Below are 18,797 nucleotides of genomic sequence, written 5' to 3'. Positions count from 1 at the left end.
GTTTTCTAACAGTACGCACCATTCGCTTCACGGAATGCTGAGAGTAGTTTATTCTTTGTTTTCCACCACTAGATGTCAGAACATGCAACTGAAAGAAAAGAAGATATGCTTTTAAACCTGAAGTACACTTTAACTGAGTCTAGAAGTCAATTCAATGTCCATATTAAACTGTCATACGGTGATCCAATAACGTACTTTGTACATAATGCACCCTCATGCTTGCTGACATACAAGAGAAGTCCAACGCTGTTTTTGATAGGCTAAAGTGAACAATCGTTCTGTCATTCAATTTGCACATAGTTTAGCTTCATTCTGGACATCAGACTCTCTCTGGCCAACACTGAATCAAGTTAGGTCCCCCACGTTTCACATGGATCTCGAGGTACAAAGGATGTTAGCTGTCATAGCTGAGGTTAACACTTTGCTCTCGTCTCTGAAACCAAAATATAGCACGCGGCTACTACCACGTTAGGCAGTTGTCTCGGTTGCCTGACACCTATAAAGAGCTTAGACAACTCCACTGTTGCAGAGTGAGGAAAGCAAAAGAGGGGGGAAAAAGAGGAAGAAGCCAAATTCAATTGGAGACAGACTGTTCCAGGGTTGCTAGGCAACAGCACATTCCTCGGTGGAGAAATCTGCCTGCTTTTCTCTTTCCGCCTGTAAAACTTGCTGCTCAGAGCCACTTTTTCAATTCACAAATCTCAGCCTGATAGTCCACGAGTCTTCCTCTTCTGTTCTGACCTCTAAAGAAGGCCCTGTGAATAGCCCGGACGTTCATGATCACATAATGTGGTTTTGATGCGCTCACTGATACAGTGTATCTGCTCTCTCACCTGCTGCCCAGTTGTGCTTTAGGCCTAATTGCCTGTCCCTAGTTTAGCACAAATCAATGGGCATGTGGGCATAATCACAAACATGTCACCAGACAGTTTGTCCTCTTGCAGACATCAAATTTAGAGAATTCTTCCTCTGTTATTGTGTTGTATTGCTATTTGGTTTACACACTTCACCTACTTTGACAGCCGTTTCAAAGGGGTTTGAGTTCACTAAGTGCATTGGACTTTGCGTGGCACTCTATGAAACACAAGGCATCCAGGAAGCCCAAGTCTAAAATATCCTTGATCTATTGCCAACAAAAGGAACTTCCCCCAAACCATTCTGGGTTCGAGTTGATAAATGGACACAATCCGTTAGTCTGTCTCTTGTAGCTTGTGTCTATGAGCTACCTGTGGACCTAGCTGTAGAATGGTTTTTCATGGCTCGATCCCTGGGCACCTGCAGCAGTGTTTAACAGCATGTTGTCTCTCATCTCTCCCCACAGCTATCCCACTGGGACTTATCGTTGTCCCGGGAGACAGTGACCTGGAAACATGCCGCTCCCACATCGAGAGGCTCCAAGAGGTGAGAAATTAAGGAAGAAGGGGGGGACAGCGAGAAGGGGACAGAAGGGAGAGTCTGGGTTGATGAGGTAGTTGGAACTCTGGGTAAAGGAGAGGGGTAACCTGATGAATGACAGGAAAGACCGGGCGATGGGGGGGACAGGAGAGCATGATGAGGAGATAAGAGGCAGAGAACATAAATACAAAGGAGCTGGGAGGACTCAGAAATGTCTGTAATGGAGGACAATACAGGCAGAGAGTAGAAGAAGACAAAAGGGGTAGGACTGAGCTAATGTCGTAAGAGGATGTGGGAAATAATTCTGATGAAGAAGTTGTGAGAGTGCAAGAGATGAAGGAAGAGAGTAGGTTAGAAGAGGAGGAAGGAACTTGCTGATGTCGAGAGCAATTACTCGCAGGCTGGTCTACGGTGGCTCATCTGGACAGACAAGCCCAAACCTGTCTTTAGGATGGGAAAGGATTGCATGTGTGGTTGTTTGTGAATGGGGGAGACTGCGATTCTGCCAGAAAATGACATCCTTGCCCCTCTAGCTACCTCGCTGTCCCTTTTGGCTCAAAACCCATTGAAATAAATAGTGCATGAAATTTGTTGGCGATTAGCGGCACCACCTCTTTGCAATCATTTGATTATTATATTCCTCCTGATTTTTAACTACAATCCCTCAACGGCTGTCCCTCATTTGTTGCTGTTTTCATCAGCTCATGTCGTAAGAAAAGGCTTAAATTATATTTAGGTTTTGTCTGCCACTAGTGGAGGCTTGATGACTAAAATACTGTTGCAGAATGGTAATTGCTTCTGTAATATGTGTAATCATCCACTTTCATTATATGTTACTCTCAAAAACATATGATCACCAAATAATAAAGTAGGACTCATAGCACACAACAAGATGGCATAAATTGAGGGGGGGATGTTTCTCCCACTACATTCAACCCATTTTCTGCAATCCAAAACCAGTCATTATAGTAGCTTCAAGACGAGATGCTTACTTTCCTATCCGCATGTGGTGATTTATTTTGGGTAGGGGCATTAGACAGGAAGGAGAGTCTCCATTTGCGGGATTACAGTGTTTTTGGGGCTATTCCACAGGACTTCATCTCCATTCATCCCTCCTTCAATCGACTGGTGCTCCAGGTTGGTAAAACGAGACAGGACATGGGAGTCTGTGGCATGGAAAGGAACAAGTCTGAAAAGGAAACATTCCCCTAATTAAAAACGACCTTTTAGATCACAGATTACATTTTACATGGACATTTTAGTCATTTAGCAGACGCTCTTATCCGGAGCGACTTTCACAGACGGAGCAAACGCAGACGGAAACAAACAGATGGGGCAAACAATAACCATCAAATATAATCGAATTCAAAAACAAGGATGAGGCCTTTTATCATTACCATGTTATTTTCTATGCGAACACACTGTTTGAGTACGTGATACGTACTGTAGGCTTAAAGTCCAAAGAAAACACTTGTCAAACCTGTCCCTCCCTGTGCATACCCGTCAGACACATTCGGTACAAAGACAGCGCCGCAGCCACACGTCTCATGGCTGCATTAGGTGTTTTACTTGGAATTGTGTGTTTGATCAGCTCTTCCATTGCTTATTTTTTTTGTCTCCCAAGAAAATAATCTAGAGCACAAATCTACTGCTCACGTCCTGTAGGTCCTTGTTGCCTTAAAAACAAATAAGCTGTGCAAATCAGTCAATGGTGTGTGTGTGTGTGGCGTCAATATTCAAATATCACTTTTACAAAGTGATTTCGCTACACGCTCTTACCCAGAGAGCGAGAGGTTGTGGGTAGATGCTGAGACGGTCCGTCTCCGGTGATAACCACACACTCCTCCCAGCTACCCTGGCCCTCCTTTAGATCCCTATTCACAGCTTAGCCAAACCGTCTGCGTAATGGGAATAGCCGAATAATAGAGGCTGTACTCGGGAGAACCTTTTTTTCCCTCTTGTCTATCTGTAGTGGCCCTGTTCCCCCTATACGAACCAACCCAAATCTGTCCCTCTGGGAAGAGTTTTTCTCCTTGTTCCTCGGTGCCCCGAAGCATGTTTTAGATGTGTTTGTACATGTGTTGTGATTGTGAGTGTTTACTCTCGCTCCCTTTCTGTGTGCATGAGAGACATTGTAATCAGGAATATGTTTGCCTGTGATTTTTGTATGCAGCAAGCATCCAGTGTTTAAGAAACTGCTGAAGTTATGTTTGCTTTGGCTATGTTATTGCAGTTAGTAATACTTTTGCTGAAATATAAGAGAGCACTACAACTTATACCAGTTAGTGGACTAGTTGATACTGTCTCGTTTGGTGGTTGCATGTTTTGGGTTCCCTGTTCGAGACCATGAAAAGTCTGGTCTTCCTTAGATTGGATACCTTGTGTACACACGATTGTCTTTGTTTGTTTGTGTGGGTGTGTGTGTTTTTCTTGTAGGTGGTATCCAGTATTTGTGCTCTAAGCTAAGCAGGATCTTTCAGCGTAGTTCCTCAGTGCATGTATCATAACATTCTGTACACTGCTATCCTCCGGTCCCCTTGGAAGTTGGAAAATCAGTAGTCGCTTTTCTTGACCACAGTTCAACTGATCAGGAAAAACTCTCAGCCCTAGTTTTAGCCAACAACTATAACTTGGGCCTGGAGTTTTCCTGTCCAAGGCATGGCCCTAGAAATGACTTCTGTTGTTGTTGTCACATTCCAACAGGTCTCTTTCAGTCTGAACATTTTGAATAGACAAATGTCCTTTTTGTGGCTTGCCTCAGCCCATTTTCCTCTAAACATTCACTTACCTTCAAGATCAAGTTCTGAAGAGGATTATGTCAATGTATCTCATTGCATAAGGTCACTGGACTATGGTACCTTTTTAGAAAAGCTTGGGTTAAGTACAGTTCAGCCAGTGCACAGAACAGTGACCAAGGATTCTGTGACTGAGGGGGGAAAACACCTGCCCTCTTAAACTCATGTAACTCTATATGAAAGAGTAGGGGAGGGGTTAATATGCTGGGCCCTTTCAGTGAACTCACTGCCCAGAAAAGTACTTTTCATTTCAAAAAGCCTATGTCTGAACACAAGACTCAGGGCCTTTAAATCTTACCCTACATCCAGCAGAAAAGGTTTTTATTATTTGAGTCCTCTGTTTTTTTTTCAATGGACCAGTAAGTTGGACAAAACAGAGTCAAGGCCTTCTGGTCTCATTTATGTTTGGTGTAAAGAGCAGGCTGTTGTGGAACTAATCTCATTGGTCCCATTTTCTTTCTCAGGAGGATGAGGGAGCTAAACCAAAGACCCTTTCCTCGCAGAAGCTTTCGCCAAAGTGGTGCTTCTTGGACTGTAAGTACCACTTCTTATAAGGAGCGCTGCTATTGATTCCTTACACTTTCTATAGTGAAGTATTCCTCTTGGGCCTCCTCTTTTAGTCCCCTGTCTATCTTCAACGTTTTAAGAGAGACCGCTTCACATAATCTGAGCATTGCAAGTGGGAACCTCCCGTCTCTTACAGGTCACCGTTTTCTTGGTTCATTCACCGCAGAATTTCATGTTTTGTCAAGGTCGACTTAATATGATAGAACAGTGCCATTTTATGACCTTACGATTAGTGTGTCAGTGCATTTCTTCTGCAGGATTAAGGATTCACCTTTTACATTACAAGCAAATATGCACAGCATAAACTGAGTTAATGTTCAAAACACAGGTTTTGAGGATCATTTTAACATTTTGTTTTCGATCATTGTTTTGAAGAACTGAAGCTAGGTAGATCAACCTACAGAACATAATTGAACGCAGCTGTGCTGTGTTTGTGTGAATTAGGCTCTGCCAATTCAATTTAACCGAGCTCCACGTTAACATTCATTTAGATCAACAGCTCTCGTGCAAAGATACAGAAATCAATTCAATAATACTGTCACTGATTTGCTTTGAATGTTTCTGCTCTGTTGCATAGCAGAAAAGGAATCTTCTGGGCAGACTTCGTGCTTGCCTGTGAGATATTCTTAAGCATACAGTTTATCATAGTACTGTAACGATTGTCAGTGATTCTGCATGTCTTGTGAATCTATGGCCCTTTTACGTATATCCAACTCTTTTCTTGTTGAGTTTTATCAAGCCATCGTTTATTCCACTGACAGTCCACAGTTCCCGTGAGGAAAACATTTTTTTTTCAGTATTATGAATTACATGTTATGTGCATTGCTAGGAATAGCTATGCATAACACAGTTTACATATATGATGTGCTCTTACTGCTCATCAGTCACTCCACCAGCAGTGAAACTCAAAATCGTCCATCTCCTCACACTGGACTGATACGATAGCTGATCTCTGAAGGGTATCTTTGTTTGAATGCTAAGTTAATTCACTTACTAACTAGTGATAGTTGGTAGAGAAAGGAGGGTATTAGAATCTACAGCCAAAATGTTCTCGAGCTTTTCAAAGCTTAATTAAATCCCATAGCTGCTCCATTGAAATCAGGACAGATGAGCTTCTATTCACTGGTAATAAAGCAGCCCAGATCCAAAAAACACGGTTGTAAAGTTCTCGTGTGGAGAAATTATAATTGTTTTCTCTCTCATCAAAACAGCATGGCTAATTCTTGATTAGAAGCATAGCAAGTGAATTCCAGCTGCGTTCTGATATGACTGATTATTTAATTAGTACGACGGGGGGGGGGGGAACCACATCATCATTTTCGATACATTCTGATAAGGATGACGAATGAACACCTTCCCAGATATGTAGGAGAAGCTGAGAAACATGCAGTACACAGACCTGCCTTTAAAAACCTTCAACTAATCTAATCTTCTGGGCAAACTTCATGTGCTTGTCTGTGAGATATTCTTAAGCGTACAGTTTATTAAAAAAAAAAGTTGGGTTATTCTGCTCAGTGAAGCTGGCAGAAATTCAATTTGCAGCATCTGTGGAGGACAGAGGGGTCTTTTTCTTGGCGTCTTTTTGAGTAGAGAGGAAGAAGCCTGGCAGATCGACTTAATTCCAATGCACACCTCCTTTGAGTCTGCTCCCACTGGGCTAGGGAAGAGCTCACTTCCTCAGACAGAATGGCAGCGTGAAGCTTAATTACTGGTACAGTCCAACAGTACGGGGTTGGCGGCTGGATGGAGGGGAGAGGGGTGAGACAGTTAGTTTAGTGGAATTTCTGCTGGCTGGTGGGAGATGACCATCTGTAGAAAGTATTTGATCACTAGACCACAACCATGTAGAGGTTTTCCCCCCACACGCTACTTCTCTTGTCTTAGTTTTTACCCTGAGATGTAGTGTTGTCCATACTCATGAGTCTTTAAACAGTGTGTTTGATTTTCTTTTGAAGAGCACACACAATTCTATTTACATATGATGATATCCGGTCTCCTGTGAATCTGTTTGTAACTAGTTGGCTGGCGACAGTGTGAGATGATCGGTACAGTCCCCCAACACCCTGCAAACTGAATGCATCTTTTGAAAAGTCAATGGGTTTATCATAACTTCCTTGATTTGCAGTAGGGTTTGTCTACTGGTCATTGCCTAATGACAAATCTTTTGTCATTTTGTCTCACCTAGAATTACACCCACTACCAGAACCCTTTGACTCTACTTGTAATGTCCCCAAGTCACTGGGCCAATTATGTGTCCCTATTCTCCTACTTGTTCTGTTTTCATTATACAGATTACCCATCTTTTCCTTCATTTAACAACATGTGGCAAAGGCATGGTGCGCTTCGGAGCTGTTTGTAATCAGGTCAACGCTTTGATTAAGCTCCTGCACAGTTACCAGCCCTCTCTGGCCTCATTAGAACACTGTGTGTGTGTGTGTGTGTGTGTGTGTGTGTGTGTGTGTATGCGTACACGCCAATGTTCATATTGTTTACTCTATAAATCCCCTACTTTTTATACGTTGATTTTTTTTCCTTCTTGTTTTCCTTCTAGCCACGACTGCAGATCGATTTTACAGAATTGATCGTGCTCAGGTGAGTGTGTGCCGTTTCTAGATAATAATACATTCAGTGGTGGAAAAAGTATCCAATTGTCCCACTTGAGTAAAAATAACGATACCTTTTTTAATAGAAAATGACTCAAGTAAAAGTGAGTCACCCAGTAAAATTCTAGTTGAGTAAAAATCTAAAAGTATTGAAGTTTTAAATATACTTAAGTATCAAAAGTGAATGTAATTGCTCAAATGTACTTCGGTATCAAAAGTAAAAGTATAAATAATGAGATATTCCTTATATTAAGCAAACCAAATGGCATAATTGTATTGTTTTTTTTTAATTTACTGATAGACAGGGGCCCCCTCCAACATAATTTACAAACGAAGCATGTGTGTTTAGTGAGTCCTCCAGATCAGAGGCAGTAGGGATGACCAGGGATGTTCTCTTGATAAGTGTGTGAAGTGGACCATTTTCCTGTCCTGCTAAGCACTCAAAATGTAACAAGTACTTTTGGGTGTCACAGAAAATGTATGGAGTAAAAAGTACATTATTTTCTTCAGGAACGTAGTGGAGTGAAAGTAATCCAAAATATTCAAAGTAAGGTATAGATACCCCCAAAAACTTTTTAAGTAGTACTTTAAAGTATTTTTACATAAGTACTTTACACCACTGAATACATTGATTATGCAGAGTAATGGAACACCTATAACAAAAGCAAAATAAAGAACAAGTAACATTTTCAATGGCCATTACGATCTGTACATAAGTGGTTATGGTTTCTCTCTCCATAACAGGAGCACCTAAACTATGTGACCGAGATATCCCAAGACGAGCTCTTCATTCTGGACCCTGAGCTGGTCATCACGGAGACGGTGAGCACCTCACCAGGGATGCCTGATCTGGTCGATTCTTCTGGTGAACTCCCAGAGGCATCAAGCAAGTTTGCCTTCCCGTCCTCCTCCTCTTCTCCTCCCCCCTCACCGGGACCCAGGTAAGAGAAGCAGCTGCTGCTCACGGCTAATAATTAGAATTTCTGTTGGAGATAATTTTAGAGCACTTGATAAAGGATGAGGCAGCTCCGCTGGAGCATTATGGGGTTATAACAGTGAATGCATACCAGGTCATTTACTGTGAACCAGTCTGTTTTCAAGTGGTTTCCGGCGGTGCTGTTTTGACAGGCTGAAATAGTGTAGTAATAATCCGACTGGAGTGCCCCAGGTCCAGGACACAAAAATAAAGGCTGAGTAAACCGTGGGCTGAATCTATGTCTGGGCATGAATGCTATAACACAATAAAACTGCACACTCCTCACAGGGACCATGCTGATTTTGCCCTGCTAAATTATTACTGAGGCGGTAGGGTTGAATGCAGAGGCCATGCTCGCCCATTAACACCCCCCCCACACACACACACACACACACATTAAATCTATGAATCATTTAAGTTCTAACCACTGGACTGTCTTCATAATCACCCTAGGAAGGAGAAGGGCCACACTCACCTGAATTCAGAGTGGCTTCAGAAATGCTCCACCTCATAGCAGTACATGCATCAATTTAACAAAGAGAGAAGCCCGGCCATTGTCTGTTCATGGCTGAACAATACAAAGTGGTCCCTACGTTGCTAAGAGTTTGGAAAATGCATGCACCTCTACTACTCCATTACCACCTCCACATTCTGTATGTGCATCTTTTTAGAAGAAGGATGTCTGTGTGCCAGGTGTGGATAGTTCTGTCATTTTCCACAATAACTCCCCTGCACATTCTGTAGCCCTTTGTGAATGACTCAAGCAATGCACACGGAAAGAGTCAACCAAGTTATTCAAGTAGTACCATCGTGTTAAAGTATTATACAATTGAACACGAGAAGGAATAAACTGCCATGATAAGCTTGTCTTTTCATATCTGCTGTGCATTCATCAATATTTCCTAGAATCATTTTCCACATACATTAGAAGCGGTCGGCCATTTAAAACCTGAGCACTTCTCCATGTCAGTCTAGCTTATCAACTTGTATTGCTCTTTATGCCGTTCATCTTGTACAGTAGAGGAATTTCTGTGGAGTTCTGTTCTACAGTAACTTCACCTTAGTTGGAAGTCTCTCTTCTCGACACTTTAGCTCAGGCCCCTGTCCCCCGTCCATTTAGGGATTTAAGGAGCGTTTTGACGAAGAGGTGTGGCGACAGGTTCATGGAGTTCAAACATGGCAGAGGCAGATCCTTACCCGACCCACACGCTCCCCCTCCAAAGTAAACATGGTGAGACTATATCTGAGGGCGTGTGGGATTGTAGCCTCTCTCTCCCTCTCTTCCCGCTCCGTGGTCTATTGGCACATCTTCTACAGACTGTCTTTTGATGCTTTCAAAGCAGAGGCCACATTATTTTTGCCATGTTCTCTCATGCTGCTGGCCGGGACTTGAAATAGAATTCCTAATAAAAGGCCATTTTGGATCCTTGACAGGCTGTGACAGGGTTTTTTTGGGGGGGGGCTTTTTCAGGTCCTGCAGTAGTAGTTACAATACTTGGAACAGGAACACCTGGACATTGATGTTTGGAAGATGCACTGTGTTGGAGGCGATTTTCCATAGATGAATGCCACCGTAGTCTCTTGGCAATGTATCAAATCATCAAAGGAATGTTTTAGACGATGCACATCCCAACTGTTACATTATTTGCATCCTTTTTTTCAGAACCAATTCATTTGCTGAACTGATCTTGTACCATTTCTTAACTATTCCTGCTACTGGCTCTGAAGATCCTCGGCTTCTTTGTCCTCCTTTCCCTAGTCACAGATCAGTTGAAGTTTGAAGTTTACATACACTTAGGTTGGAGTCATTAAAACATGTTTTTCAACCACTCTACAAATTTCTTGTTAACAAACTATAGTTTTGGAAAGTAGGTTAGGACATCTACTTTGTGCACGACACAAGTAATTTTTCCAACAATTTTTTTGTTTACAGACAGATTATTTCACTGTATCACAATTCCAGTGGGTCAGAAGTTTACATACACTAAGTTAACTATGCCTTTAAACAGCTTGGAAAATTCCAGAAAATTATGTCATGGCTTTAGAAGCTTCTAATAGGCTAATTGGATTTTTTTTTGGGGGGGGGGCATGTTTTTAAAGTAAAACATCCCTGAATTGTTCCTGTTCTCTCTCCTTCCTCCCATCTGCCCTTCCTTCTGCCCTACTTTTCCGCCATCCACTCCTCTTCCTCTCTGTGCCCTTTCCTCTTACCATCAGTCCCACCAGCCCACAATCGGACAGCGAGGCCATGGCCGTCAGACACAAGAAATCCCACTTCTTCTCTCCCTCCGGCTTCCCCTTTCCTGTCAGGAAGAGGTATCGATCTGTCCTTCCTTCCTGTTCACCTCTCCTTTCCTCCTCCTCTTTAACTTACCTTGTCCTCCCAAGATTGTTTACTCGGCCCATGGACGTGTCTCTCCCTATAGCCATTCCTTTGAGTTTTTCTTGGATGTAGCAGGGGTTTCTGGGTCCTTGATATAAGCCTCTAGAGTGATCAACACACTAAGTCCAAGATCTTTGTGGGTGGAACACATTCAAGCTCATGGAATCGCAGTTTAACAACAAAGTGTGTACTGTGTTGCTCTATTTTCCTCAAAATATAACATTTGAATCATTTGAAAATAGATGCTTCTGTAAGCCATGTGTGTGTTGCCAGGGCAATTGGTTTTATTTCAAATGCAAAGTTGATTGTGTGGGTTGGAATAGGTGGTGGAGGAGGATGAATGTGGGAGGTGATGAACAAAAACTCAGTGTTCCCTCTGGAATGGGAATGAGTACAGTGCCAATCTGCCTCACTGCTTATGTTTCACTCCCACCTTCTTTAGAATCAAGATTCTTTTTTCATTTATGAAATGGAGATAATCACACATGCTCACAATAGAACATGACAACTGAGATCGGGGGTGAGAGGTGCTCACTCCCAATCTGATTATCCGTTTGGCATTTGACGCTATAGTCTTGTCAAAGCGGGATTTGTCTCCATAAAGTTGTTAGCATTTTTTTATTTTTTTTTGGGCCATAGTAGTCGAACTTCTTTCAAGGCAGCCAGAGAGTAGGTTTAGCTCCAAACGAAACATGGGGAATTGGCCCAGCTGAGCATGGGGTTAGCCTAGGTTAGGTTTAGGGTTTTGGGGGAGATCGATGAGGTCTATGTCAGGGTCAGATATACAGTAAGAGCAATTAGATGACTAAACACACATTCATGAGTCATGATGCTCTCGAATAATATTGTCGTTTCCTGTGTTCAATGTTCTTTCTCTGTCACAATGGAAGCTTTGTTTTTAGTACTTCCACAGTCCTGGAAATAACATACAAACTAGTCCTGCTGTGGATCTTTCTTTATTAGTTAAAGATGTCAGCTTTTAGATCTTTTGGAAAACAGTCTTATTAATTTGATGTCAGAGGCTTTCATCATCTTTGTCATATGATCAATATTTCATAAATCCCCAATCCGATTGAACAGACAATGTGTATGCAGCTGTGCACATCTCAATTAGAACACAAGTGCAGACTGTTCACTCCTGAGAATCTCTGCATTTTCTAGGCTCTGCACATCCCTGGTTCAAGTCCTGCCAATCAACTTTTCCCCCTGCAAAAGCATCACTATTTTAGTGAGTTTCTGACTTTCCCCAATTGATCTGAACAGCATCCCTACTCCTATATTCCAAAAGATTTTCACCCATAATAATTTGAACAGCTTTTGCATGTTCTGTTAGCATTGCAGACACTTTTTCCTGTATGCTGGGTGTCTGCTCTTTGTTCCTCTGGTCCTGGTTGGTAGTCAGACAGACTAATGTGATGAATGTGGGAGAGGTGGAGCAGTTTGGTGGTAGACAGACAGACCCAGCACCACAGCATATTTCAGATCATTGCTCTCCACAACAAGACCCCAAACGATTGAAATAATGATCCGCACCCCGCTTCTGCTCTTTTGTTGCAGCTCTTCAGTTTGAATGGAATATAAAAAGACGTTCAGTCATACTAGAACCAAGACATTATTGGTTGCATTAACAATCTAACACAAGTTTATCATTTTAACACTCTTTTGACCTTATTGGGGGAAAATAAGCTTCAAAGCAAGTACTGTAGGCGCTGGATGACAGCAACATTTATATTGCATGTCTTCATTAACTGCAACTTCCAACCATTAGAAGAACCTTCTTCTTTGTTCTTTAGACCCCATCATTCTATAATTCTCTCATATACTCAAGTTCTCTCTTTTGCTTATGCACTCTGCTCCCAATGATGTGGATGTTCTGGTTTCAATCTTCCTAAATGGGTTCATCTATACAGGTGGTACCTTTTTTTTCGTTGTATTTGCACTAGATCCCCCCCCCAGCAATATAAACACACTTTATTGTTATATATACGGTGCCCACCTGTGATATACCCTTGCTTTATTATTCTAACAAAAAAAAGGCTTCAATGTTTACCGCGCTTCAGGACCCAGCGGGAATAGAAACGGTAGTCTAACTACTCTGACGTTTCCATAATGTATTCAATGTGTGACGCCTTCTAGGCCGTCTCGAATCTCGTTGTTTCTTATTTCTTATACGCACTGTATCTCTCTCTCGCTCCTTCTCTCTCTCTCTCTCTCCTTCTCTCTCACAGGATCACGGAGCTCCAGAAGACCACTCAGAGGAAGCGAACATCCAGCGACAGCTCGGTGGTGGAGGCGCTGGCACACAGCGGCTCCCTCAGGTCCAGTAAGCCTGCCCTCACCAGGTGAGAAGAGAGACTAAAACGCAGCGGTGGTACCCCCCGACAGAGGCAGCCACCAATCTCCCAAATCACATATTACAGCTTTGATTTTTGTTCTTGTAACACACTTCTATCTTTGAAGCTACTTAACGTCGAAATTCAAACAATGCAGCTAGCCATACTAGCCTCCCACTACGCCATTGTAAGAGGGCTTTAAAACACAGTGTTTAACTTCCACTGTGTGTAGGTCCGGCAGTGCCAGACTGTTTTAAGCCATGGCCATATCCCTGGCAGGGTGTGATATGCTCAGGAGTAGAATGAGGCTGGGTGGAGATTTAGCCAACCCTCATTATCGGACAGAACCGGTGTAGCCTCCATCCCCTTTCCTGTCACGCTCGCCTGGACTGAATAGGAAGGGGTCGGACATTAGAAAAGGGTCTTGCCTGTGACACTGTTAGAGTATGGTTCCATGCAGGTGTACAAATCTACTTAGGCCAGGAATTGTTCCATGACGTAGTCTGCGGTGTCACTGGGTCAATAAAGCGCCATACTGTACCATTCCAGTTTTTTTTTGCAAGGAAATGCATTCTTCACAGTGGAGTTGTACGTGTTTGTCACGGTCCATCATTTCAGGAAAGTGTTATGGTTCACCTTCTTGAGTCTCGTGAAACTGACAAGCAGTGAAATGCTGGTTTTTATTATTATTATTACTATTATTATTTTTCATTGGCAAGCACATGAAAACAAACCGTTTTTGCTTTCATAATGTCATCCATTCTTAAGTGTTTATGAACTGAGAATGGTTTGTAGGACTTGTTTTTGGTGCTGATCGTGCTTTGTTTATATTACCTCCCTATATTGGGGCCAGAGAGAAGGAGGGAAAATGTATAACAGCACCCACCACAGACTCGCCCTTCCTAATTGAATCTGCCGTGAAATATATAGACATTAGGCTGTTCTTTGATATTGTGGCCACGCCAACGGCAGGGACCGTGAGGCTCCATGGTCGCTCGTCACCACTGGATCCCATTTTGCCATGGCACAATGAAGGTAAAATTGGAAAATGAAACTAAAAAAAGAAGGGTTGGCTAGCAGCGCTCCATTGCCGTACCTATAGCACTGTAATAGTCTTTGTGCCTGGACCGGAGTGGGCTGTGAAAATTGAATACAGTTACAAGGGGTGAAGCGCTACTATTCCTTTGAGTGAAAGTGCACTTTCTGTAAGTTTTGCATACCGCGAGTCGTATTTAAAAAAAATAAATAATTGCAGCTGATGAACTTAACTCGACCGTACAATCTCAATGCCAATAACACATTCTCAAAATGAGTTTTTTTTTTTTGTAGAGGCTTTCCAGTTGTTTCTGTTTTTGTTTCTACCATGTTTATACATTTATAATTTATCATTTGTGTGCTCATCTGTTTAGTTATTTTGGTCCATCCATCCATCCATTTTTTTTTTTTTTTTGCTGTTGTCTTAAAGGGCAGGATGTATCCATCGATCTAACACCACTGCAGCTGATTTCAACCCAACATTGAGGTGAGATCAAAGCCCCCTTTCACCACATTCACTTACTTTCTCTTCACCAAGTCACCAAGTTTCTCAATTCTGCCCTTTGCACACTCTGTCACAGAATGCATTTACTTAGCAAACGTTCTACTTAGCAAACTTTAGCAAACTTAGCAAACTTTCTGATTACCAGTTCCTTGGTCTGGAGTCTATACATTATCACAGACCTCAACGCAATGTGCCGGACATGTCATGTTGTCCAGTACTATCCCAGTGAAGAGAGCGAATCAGATCTTTGAAATGTTGTGCCATGGTAACATTGTCCTTACAATGGTATCACCTTCACGTCCCAGCTTGGCAGGATGCTAGTGAGAATGTGGGGATGACATTCAGCTGCTGGTGGAACCATATGGCACAAACAGGCCCATGTGCTCCCTCTCGCTGTCACCGTGCCCCATCCCCTCTTTACATACAAATAGCTCCATTTGGACAGCTGAGAGAGAGAGACAGAGACTGCCTTAGAGTACTCACAGACAGGCACATCCTCACATATTGATTTTACAATGATTTATGTGTCATTGTTTTGCCACTCATGTTTTTCAGCGACGCTAATTCACTGTTGATTGAGTCTCGTCTGGAGGCAGATTTGCATGATGGATCCTCTCCATGTCCTCTGAGATGACTAATGAGAAGTTACATCTTCTGAACGCTGTCATGTGCGCAGCACCGCAAAGCCACTCCAAACAGGAGCCGCATGAAATTACCCAGAATTTTAAGTTTTGCTTGTCACCTCAGTGATCTGCCAAACAGACTGATTAATGTATTTTGTAGCTTTTCCTTGCCAGATATCTTCCTGTGTTATGCTTCCCTGTCGTGCAATTCTAATTATTTCCAATGTCGTAATTCATTTGAGATGTAGAGCTTTTTTTTCTTCTTCTTGATGTCCGGGTAAAATGCTTAGGATGCTAGCAAGGGCTTTGTTTTTATATCGAATGGGTAATTAGTCAGTTATCAGCTAGTCTTAAAAGCGAGGGTATTTGAGCCTTGATACAAAGCAAATCACTGTCAGCTTTTCTTCTGATGTTTTGTTCAACAAATCCGCTTAAATGAAGATGGAACATCGACTGAGGTGGCGTTATAAGCTGTCACATTTATGTTCTTTATTCACTGTATTTTGTAATGATAGTGCTCACCCGAGTGTAATGCGTGTTCTTCCTAGAAAAGGTGGTTGTTATTTGTAGAGTGTATTTTGGCTGCATGGACCGTAGAAGGAGACAGCAGCTCCCTTCTCAGGGTACCACAATCAATACATGTATACAGTATGATGGAAACCTTGTATTTACCATTCAATAAATACTGTAGGGAGCTCTGGTATACCAGAGCGCACAGTCCAGCATGCATCAAAACATCCTGAAACTTTGCTAAATTAACGATGGTAAGAAAAGATGGCATGCCCATACCACTGTTGACTCAGTGTTTGCGTTTTGGAAAGCTCTACGTGCTGAACCGATCCACCAGGTCCTCTAATTGCCTATTATACCTTATTGTGAGACCAGCAGTCTTTTCTCACTTACACAGGAATGTACAGACTGTTTGCATTAACGATCTCCGAGGTGACAAATTGTTATCTGCTTAAGGCTTCTAAGGCTCGCTTTTCACTTCCTAATAAGAAAAAAATTATCCCCATTTAAAGCCACAGTTTGGAGTCTGTTTTTCTGCCCAGCTGCAGCCCTGCCAGTTGACTTGGAACAGAATAATTCATTTGAATTGACCGTTCGACAGCAGTAAATCTTGCGGCTTGTGTCTTTTAAGGTCAACCCTGATGCTTTGTCTTTAGCTCAATTGATTAACGTTGTCTATAGTCATGCGGGCAACCTTGATTCTATGACGCAGATCACTTGATGTCGATCAACCGCTGGGGTCGTTGTGGCGAGGAGGAGGAGGAGAAGGAAAGGGGGTGAGATCACATAATGAGTAACCTTGCCCTGAGACCTGAAGAGTCATGTTTATTCCCAGAGCTAATGCCTAGGCATTAGTTTTACTGTGGAAGAGCACACATAAAAGCTTCTCTCTGTGATTGGAGAATAACTGTCAGGTTGGTGGTGATGTATGCGTCTGGATTGTAGAGGCTGGGCTCCACTATAATTATGAGGTGAGCCAGATATTCCAGTAAACTGTGTGTAATCTGCTCTGGATCTCCCTCACACTGACAATCCATTAGCGACAGAGGCTAGGCCAGTGGTTTTGGGCTTGATGTTGCCCAACACATTTTAGCTGCACATTTCATTCCCACTCTCAAAGGAAATTGCTGCCAGGGGCCCAAGGCTTGAACATATACTTTGCCTGCTATTGTTTGTGATAATTTTTTTCTTTACTTTTAGTCTGCTTCTCTTGTTTCCAGACTAACATATATAGTATTTTTTAAAACCTCAGTGTTCTGTTTGTCACAGGCACTGTATAGGAACTGATCATCCAGTTTGATGTAATGTAAGACCGGAACACTCATAACGTTTTCGTGAAGTGTGGGTGAAACTGTGTGGTTTTACTACATCAAAGTACACTTTCCTCTTCAGATATATCTTTCATACGTGTTTCTGTTTCAGCAACTGTATCTCACACACAATACGTGGCCTACATATAAACACCACATGATACCACTCTCGCTTTCATCGAATGTGGCGCAGTAGCTGTTCCCTTCATGATGAGCTTATGATCCCCTGAGCTTATGAACACTGGACCCATTTCTACCACTTTTGCATTGCTGGCGTCTGCCTCCTCCACAGTCAAACAGCCCAATCACTAGTGATGGGGGAAATTCCCAGCCCTACCAATGACGTGTGCTGGTAACAGCTGACGGGAAGCCAGCTGCCTTTTGTCAAGAGTTTTAAATATGCAACTCTAACAAGACGCTCAACGTCTTTTGATCAAAGATTTATCTAGGGAGTGAGACTGTAGTGAGGAGTGGATGGAGACAGACTGGGTAATTGTGGGAGACTCCTGGGCTGATGAGAGAGACTGTGGGCTCTGTGTGGTTAATTACCTCTAACAGGGGAAAGCAGGCCCATTAGTAACCCACAGACATATAGGACTCCCAGACCTTGGGGAAAGACTTGTTACAGGGATTCTTTTCTTCTCAGATTTAGCATGATCACAATGTGTTGCTTTGCACAGCAAGCATCTGCCCTGTTGTGTCTAATTGTATTATTTTTCAAATCCAGGTGATTGTACTGATCAAGGTTTCCAATAGATTAGACCAGGGCTTTCCAACTCTGTTCCTGGAGAGCTACTGTCCTATAGGTTTCTGCTAATCTAACGCACCTGATTCTAATAACTAGCTGGTTGATCAGCTGAATCAGGTTAGTTAAAACGGGGGTTGGGGCGAAAACCTACACGAGGGTAGCTCTCCAGGAACAGGATTAAAGAGCCCTGGATTAGACTCTTTCTAAAAGAGTATACTCTGTCTGATGAAGATGTTCAATTACAGCAGCAATCCACCTGAAAATCAAGATGGGTTTGTTTTGTAAGATTCTAGTGACATTGTAATAATGCTTTGTTTAGTCACACAAATCTCGTAATCTTTTAATATCAATATGGCTTTACTAAATGCTTGCTTAGCCATTAATCCTCCATTTGGCAAATCTGACCATAATTCTATCCTCCTGATTCCTGCTTACAAGCAAAAACTAAAGCAGGAAGTACCAGTGACTCGCGCAATACGGAAGTGGTCAGATGACGCGGATGCTAAGCTACAGGACTGTTTTGCTAGCACAGACTGGAATATGTTCCGGGATTCATCAAATGGCATTGAGGAGTATAACACCTCAGTCATAGGCTTCATCAATAAGTGCATCGACGACGTCGTCCCCATAGTGACTGTACGTGCATATCCCAACCAGAAGCCATGGATTACAGGCAACATCCACATCGATCTAAAGGCTAGAGCTGCCGCTTTCAAGGAGCGGGACACTAATCTGGACGCTTACAAAAAATCCCCCCATGCTCTCAGACGAACCATCAAACAAGCAAAGCGTCAATACAGGATTAAATTGAATCCTACTACACCAACTCTGACGCTCGTCGGATGTGGCAGGGCTTGAAAACTATTACGGACTACAAAAGGAAACCCAGCCACGGGCTGCCCAGTGACGTGAGCCTACCAGACGAGCTAAATGCCTTTTATGCTCGCTTCGAGGCAAGAAACACTGAAGCATGCATGAGAGCACCAGCTGTTCTGGATGACTGTGTAATAACGC

The 18,797-nt window shown here is 42.6% G+C and overlaps 1 protein-coding gene across 14 annotated transcripts in view; it reads left to right on the top strand.

The window, feature by feature from the left end:
• Positions 1–18,797, top strand: part of dgkza (diacylglycerol kinase, zeta a) — a 139,750-nt gene that overhangs the window by 105,164 nt on the left and 15,789 nt on the right. For 8 of the 14 annotated variants that reach the window (XM_014126422.2, XM_045689028.1, XM_045689030.1 and 5 more), the window contains 8 exons: positions 1,322–1,401; positions 2,488–2,532; positions 4,655–4,724; positions 7,309–7,349; positions 8,105–8,301; positions 10,554–10,652; positions 12,948–13,061; positions 14,518–14,574. In XM_014126422.2, the coding sequence (XP_013981897.2) occupies positions 1,322–1,401; positions 2,488–2,532; positions 4,655–4,724; positions 7,309–7,349; positions 8,105–8,301; positions 10,554–10,652; positions 12,948–13,061; positions 14,518–14,574 (703 nt within the window). The remainder of the gene's footprint in view (positions 1–1,321; positions 1,402–2,487; positions 2,533–4,654; positions 4,725–7,308; positions 7,350–8,104; positions 8,302–10,553; positions 10,653–12,947; positions 13,062–14,517; positions 14,575–18,797) is intronic. The other 6 variants (XM_045689023.1, XM_014126419.2, XM_045689024.1 and 3 more) reach the window with 5 other exon arrangements.

The sequence above is a fragment of the Salmo salar genome, chromosome ssa11, assembly GCF_905237065.1.
Source record: "Salmo salar chromosome ssa11, Ssal_v3.1, whole genome shotgun sequence".
Lineage (NCBI taxonomy): Eukaryota > Metazoa > Chordata > Actinopteri > Salmoniformes > Salmonidae > Salmo > Salmo salar.
This window is presented reverse-complemented; position numbering and strand designations above follow the sequence as displayed.